Source organism: Limulus polyphemus, unplaced genomic scaffold (genome assembly GCF_000517525.1).
Source record: "Limulus polyphemus unplaced genomic scaffold, Limulus_polyphemus-2.1.2 Scaffold2974, whole genome shotgun sequence".
NCBI classification, from domain to species: Eukaryota; Metazoa; Arthropoda; class Merostomata; order Xiphosura; family Limulidae; genus Limulus; species Limulus polyphemus.
In genome coordinates this window covers 125,907-133,077 of record NW_013668584.1, presented here as the reverse complement: position 1 = coordinate 133,077, position 7,171 = coordinate 125,907, and the positions used below count along the sequence as shown (strand labels likewise).

Sequence of the window (7,171 nt, the reverse complement as noted above, 5' to 3'; positions counted from 1 at the left end):
TCCAAGATAAACTCACATAGCAAGATCCAAAGCTTAAATGATGGATTATCAAGAATATGCTTACAACAACAGATGGACTGATTTGGCTTGTAGAACAGTTTCACGGTAAGAGTGAATTATATGCTGGAAATGAGCTCCACTTAAGCAGACCAGGTAGCAATATGTTTGGGAAAGCTATAAAGAAATTCATTAAAAACAGTTTAAACTAAACTTGCACAATGATGAGGGAGCTTGGGAACTAAGCAAAAAACAAACTATTACTAACTTCTAATTAGAGCAAGCTACATACTTAGGTCAAAACCAAAAATCAATTAAGCAGTGAGTATAGCTAATTAAAAATATTTTTATTACATTCTCACATACAAAGATTAGAATGCATTATTTCATCAGTTGGGTACCCTTACTGTTAATAACATTATCAGCCATAAACCCAATAATATCTTACAAGGTTGGGACAGCTTAGGAAATTTTAGTTAATCCTAAAGCCATATATTAAACTAACAATGTAAAACAAACTCTATAATAGAATAATAATAATCAAATTATATATAATAAACTTAAGTATACTAAACATTCTAATTAGCACAATTAAAAAAATTGACATTAAAGAAAGAATACAGCATATCTCACTTACATAACATACAAACACTAGTTGTAAGCTTTAGGTACTGTCATAGGATAGCTAGAGCAACAAGATTAGAAAAAAGAAAAAGAGTTACAGCATAACAAGTCAAATAATAGTAGTTTTAAAAATATGTCTGTCAGGTTTCGAGATCATCATAATTACTATGATTCTAATGTTAGAAGTACCAGAAACAAGATGGAGCTGAGGAATCTAATTGAAATGTAAAACTATTATACAATGGGAAGTGGGAATTACTGAAACTTGGTTAGATGTGGAGAATATTGATAACAGAAATTATTTTGAAGTTTTAGGTTATAGGTTTTTTTTTAATAGTGATAAGATTTTTACATAAAAGGGTAGGATGTTCTTTATATAAAAAATTAACATCATCCTGTTGGGAATGATAATATATGGAATTGTTGGCAGAGTTGAATTTATAAGAACTGCAACCAAGGATTTCAAGAGTAGAAAGCTTTTAACTGGCAACTGTTGTAATAAAGTCATCTGCTCAGACAAATGACATCACTGAGATTGTATGGAGTCAATTAGTTAGGAGATAGAGAATTCACAAAGTTATTCACAATAGTTTTCTATAACTATTAAGGGAGCCAATCAGAGAGGATGTAATTTTAGACTTGCTATTAACAACTAATGAGGATGTGATTGCAAGAGTTGATGTTTGGGAAAAGTTATCATTGCATAATTAGGTTTGATGTTTTGCTAATGCTACGACAAAAAGAAATGAAATTTCAGAACCTAAGTTTTCATAATGCCAATTTTAAGCCCATGAGACAAAATTTATCTTTACTGGATGAAGATAAGAGTTAAAACTAATAAAAGGGGGTGTGAGATAAGTTTGGAAAATATTTTTTAAATAAACTGCTTTTGATTCAAAGTAGACATATTCCTAAAGGTAAAAAGATAACAGAGAAGATCAAACCTAACTGACTTACTAAAGACATAAAAAAAGAAGAAAATCAATGCAATGTGTCATAAACTTAAGGTTTAAAATGACTGATAGACTGGAAGATTTATAAAACTGTATGAAAGTTAATGATCTGGATAAAAAGAAGTTAAAAATCCAAAAGCATTTATGAGAAAACTTTCCAATTCTCAGGCACTGCTCACTGTCTATTCACCTATAAAAAATGAAAGAGAGAGAGGCTTGCTTATCTGATATTTAAGCTCCTTTAAAACACTGGAATTTAGTGGGGAAAAAACAATGTCAATAAAAATACATTTGTTTGGTCATGGTGCTATTTTCAATCTCTCAATCATTTTACTTACTATCAATGGGTTAATATCTACATGATTTAGGTCAGTTTTGTATTTCCCATACAATTAGAATGGAAATAGTCCAGAATATTGGTAGTATCCTCTTGTGAAAAAATATATGACTATTATGAGAATATTTAGAAGTTCAGCCATCTTACAGTCTTCAACATTTTTAAAATCAAAATCTTCTAAGGCCCAATTCCCAGTTGAACATCTTGCTTACCTCTAACAAGCCCCCCAGTGGCACAGCGGTATGTCTGCGGACTTACAATGCTAGAATCCGGGTTTCGATACCCGTGGTGGGCAGAGCACAGATAGCGTATTGTGTAGCTTTGTGCTTAATTACACACAAACAAACCTCTAACAAAGTAACATTCTTAAACAAATCCTGTTATTAGTTTCAAAATTATAAACGGATTATCACAAGCCCTTTTTGATTTCCTACTTTTATTTTAACCCAATCCCTAGATTTCCTATAGTCCTATAAATATTTTAATTTCCATTATTTTTGTGCTCAGTAAACCAATTACTGAACGAATTATGTTTGATCTTCCCTATTAGTGTTATTTTTCTCTCTTAACTTTAACTTTTAAGCCTTTAACTTCAGTTTAAGGTACATGTGCTTAAGTTGAATTTAAAACGATTTATTTTTATAATTTTCCCAAACTGCCAGTAATAGATTTTCTCTCATTGAGGTCTCAAATTAATTTATTAGGCTTTATTCCGATTCCTACTCTAAGTTCTAACTTCAACTTTCAAAGTCCAAATTCTGCAGCCTTTAGACAAGTTTGCTGTTTACAGTTTACTTTAATGCTCTGCACCGTTACAACTTAAAAAGTTTGTAAATTGTAACTCAATTAGTTAACTTTAATTCACAACTACAAACACAATCCAAAAGTACAATTTCTATAAAAACTTTTATGCCAAGCTGAAGTTATCATGCAAATATTAAAGTTAAACAGTGTGTCTCGCAATGAATAACGATACTCCATAGAAATATTGTTGTGGTCGTGATAAACCCTTTCGACTTACATAACCCACTCAAACTTTTTCCGAAAATCCTCTCGTTCGACTATCTTGTATTTGTTTCATAATAAACATTGAAACTCTCGGTGTCAGCCTACTATTAATAGCGCCACCTAGAGTCGATAACTGTTTAAATTCCTTACGTGTGCAGATATTGTTGCTGGCTGGTGGAGTGTGACAATCTCACGACTTGAGCATGCCAGAAGCCGTGGTCCACTAGTTATATTTCACGTTTTGTCACTGAAGTTGAGAGCTGCCTACAGAAGGATTGTTTGTGTAGTTTGAAATCTTGCGTGAGGAGCAAAGAGTTTGCCGATTTTAACAGGTGTCAGGCTGGATCTTGAGTTTATGTGTTGAATCAGGTGTTTCTTTCAATGATAATTAACTGCTTACATTGTATACCTTTTAAATATAAAATTTACCATTAGACATTAAGAAGCAGAACATTTTGCAAAGATTTCTCGTTGTAGAGTGTTTGTTTACTTTGAAGAAGTTCCAACTTAAAAGTTTCAATAATACCTAGAATGCAGCGATCTTCTGCACCTCACGCACATCCGAAGTCGAAAGCTCCTCCGGTACCTCCGGCAAGAAGAGCTAACACGACGGGCTCGGTTTCAGACGCACGTGCAAAGACAATGCTTAAAGAAGCAGTTGATGCAGTGGTCAATAGTTTTGCAAAACACACACAAGGTTATGGACGAGGTAAGGTCATTTTTTGTTTTGTTTCACGACCTCATATTAATGACATAAATATTTGTTTTAAGTACAACATAGGCTTTGTTGAATGAATATATCGTATTAAATAAAATAAGTGTTGCGTAAATATAACTTGAAGTCAGGACTATAAAACCAATATTTCAATAATACAATAGATAATTATTAATTATAACATAGTTTATGTACAAGTCGAAGCAAGTATTGCATAATATTATAAATCCTCATAACCCCCAAGAGGCAATAAAAGTACCTCTATTGATAAGAAACTGGTTACTAGAGAACAGACACCAAAGAAGTTTAATTTTTACCTTATTTCAAACTATCACTGATAAAATATTCTTACAGACCTGAGTTTGCCTTTTATTTGGTGGTGAAAGATAAAAATTCTCTGATTAACGAAAAAAAATGTTCAAAATAAAGTAAGAAATTATAATATATATATATGTGTGTGTGTATTATTATCTATCTTGGTCCTCAGGTGAAACTGAAGAAGATTCCACAATTATCAAATTGTTGGTAATTATTTCATTGTTCAAGTGTAGCAATAATAGCTCTTGGAACTGTCTTTATTCGATTTTTTGTTCTTTTACTTCAAATAACAACGTGTTTTATTTTATTTTTCATTAACTTGTAAGCTACCAGTATTACTAATTTGTTAAAAGCTACGCAGGATCGCAAAAATAACCTAATGATACAGAACAAAAAACTTCCATCTGGTTGGGTTTTTTATTTATTCACTGTAAACTACACTTGTACAATTTACAATTTGTGACAACATTACATGTTTATTCTTAAATACTACGTTTCAAGTTTCTGTTCTATCCATTTGAATAGGGCCATTATCATAAAAGAAAACATGTTAATATATTATTTTGGATAAATACGATAAACGAGTATTCTATAAAGAAACACCTAACTATAAAAACATTTGCCAGCTCGTCTTGTAAGTAGGTATAGTGCAGTGCCGTCTGTTCTGTTAACTTTGTTTCTCTATTTCAATTCAAATTTGACAATTGAAGAACTCTTAGAAAATGGTATAATGTGTACTGTCAGCTTTCATTCACTGAGTTAATGTGTCCCAAAACCTATATATGGTACTCAAATGTGACAGAAATTTTGTTAATAAAAAGAAAGACTGATTGAACTGTAGGATTAATTTATTAGCTACGAAGGCAGCAGAAATAGAGTTTATGAACTAAAAACATAACTTATCCCACTGATATTACCAGAGAATTTCTGTGCAGCTTTTTTGTTGTTGTTGTTGTTTTGTATAGAAATATATTAATACATTGGTTTTAAACATGTTTGAATATATATTTTTAACAGAATCGATTAGTATCTTTTTACATGTTTTTATTTTATTTTGTCATGAAATATTGATATGGATTTATCTTTTACAAGCTACTCAGATGTAGCAAAATTTACAGTCACATGAAGCAGTTTTAAGTGAACCATCAACTTACGCTTTGTTGACTAAGGTTAACAGTCAATCCAAAGTTATATGACTCAAAATCAGACATCATATTGAATCTAAACATGACGGATCTAAATTATTTGTAGTATGAAGTTCATTGTGTTCAATTTACAATATACAATGCCATAAAAGAAATGAAATTGTGTCTGTTGTTTATCAAATTAGATACATCTTTAAGTTTTTAAACATACACGAAATACGAATTTTTAAGGTAAAAGCGGCATAAATGGAAATCTATATCATTATAACAGGCACTGTAGTAATAGCTTTAATGAAACGAGAACAACTGTCAAAACATGTAGGCCATACAAGACTCAAAAGTAACTAAAGCGGAATCGCTGAAAACATTGAAGTCATGGTATTTGTTTCTCAGTTTATAAACAGCTAAATGTCATGAATAAACTAAATTGAATATCGGCATACTACTTTGAGATCCACGCATTCTATATAATTTTGAGCGTAATTTAAAAAGGAAAAGGGCGACTGTGTCTTTTACAAGAAGAAACAGTGAAAACTATTTTTTATGTTTTTAGTAAAAAAGGTCACTGTACTGCACGGTAAAAAAATAAAGCACATGCAAAAGAAGTGGAGGAAAAATATCACGTGTTAACTCGTTTGAGCGTACAAAAAGCCTTTAACCTCTCTTATGTCTCATAATTTCTTGCTTTAGCTACTAGTTTGTTATTCGGGTTGACTGATAACTTACCGGTTAGTACACGTGAGGCTAAACCCACTACATACCGAGTTATTTGAAGGTCGGAAAACAAAAAGTCAGCTCAGCTCGCACATACTGATCTACCAACTGGTTTTAATACAACCTTTTAAAAATACAAGTTTTCAGCAGACATCATTATTCGGATAAAGTATTCAACTGATACTTCTCAAAATGATAAGCGCAATTTTCTCTGTTTGGTGTTATTCATTCAAGTATAATTTTGGTAGTTTAGTTATTTTTACTAAACACTATTAATATCTGGTTTTCCTATTTTTGTTTACTCTCAAGTATTAAACGTTTGGTATAGTGCACTGTTTATAGCTATTTTTTCTTCTTCTAAGTGTTACTGAGCTAATTGTTTACGTTTCTACTTATTGATATATGGGTATAATGTCACCGTGAACTTTCTTATTTTTTTGTTTTTTCTATGCAGCACTGGATGTATATATTTGTTTTGCTTTTACCTGGTCCACATCTACAAGATATTAGTTTCTACAAATGTGCCACTTCTGGTAAACTTAGACAAAAACCGGTAGCAAAAGTAATGAAATTTTTGTCTTTCTAATAGAACAAATACCAGGAATTAAAAAGATTGTTGTAATAAATTCTCTTGCTAATGAACATTATGAGATAAGTAAAAGAGAGGATTAAGTATAGCGTGAGTACGCTTTACGTTAAGGTAGCAATGTCAGGGGTTCAAGTCCAACATGAGCGAAGGTAGGTCATTGCCACGAAATAAGCAGCCAAGGCCCGGTTGATGAGGCTTTCTGCTACCGCCATCTATAGATCAATTGCTCAAACTAAAACATGGAAAGTAAACGAAATTGTTTTATATATTCAGTTTACATAAAAACGTATTATTATTATTAGAGCCTTATTGTAGAGATTCTAAATCATGATTTTCAAATATATTTTTACATATTTCTGTATCTGTTATTTAAAGCCTGCAAATGGCATGTCCACCAAGATGGTGTGAGGGAGACCCCATTGGAAAGCTCAGCTTCCCCAGCAGCTTCTTCGTATTAGATATAGTATTTTAAAAAAATTAAATTCCCCACATTATGACTCCCTTGATATGAAAGTGTTAATTTTCCTGTCCACAAGACCCGGCATGACCAGGTGGTTAGGGTGCTCGACTCGCAATCTTCGAATCCCCGTCTCATCAAACATGCTCGCCCTTTCAGCCCTTTTGGGCGTTATAATGTGACGATCAATCCCACTATTCGTTGGTAAAAGAGTAGCCCAAGAGTTGACGGTGGGTGCCTTCCCTCCAGTCTTACATTGCTAAATTAGGGACGGCTAGAGCAGATAACCCTCGTGTAGCTTTGCGCGAAATTCA

The 7,171-nt window shown here is 32.3% G+C and overlaps 1 protein-coding gene across 1 annotated transcript in view; it reads left to right on the top strand.

Annotated features, from left to right (window-relative positions):
* Positions 1-3,448: 3,448 nt before the first annotated feature.
* LOC106468348 (LIX1-like protein) overlaps positions 3,449-7,171 on the top strand; it is a 75,290-nt gene continuing 71,567 nt past the window's right edge. The window contains exon 1 of the mRNA XM_022396680.1: positions 3,449-3,628. Within this exon, the coding sequence (XP_022252388.1) occupies positions 3,451-3,628 (178 nt within the window). The 5' untranslated portion in view covers positions 3,449-3,450. The remainder of the gene's footprint in view (positions 3,629-7,171) is intronic.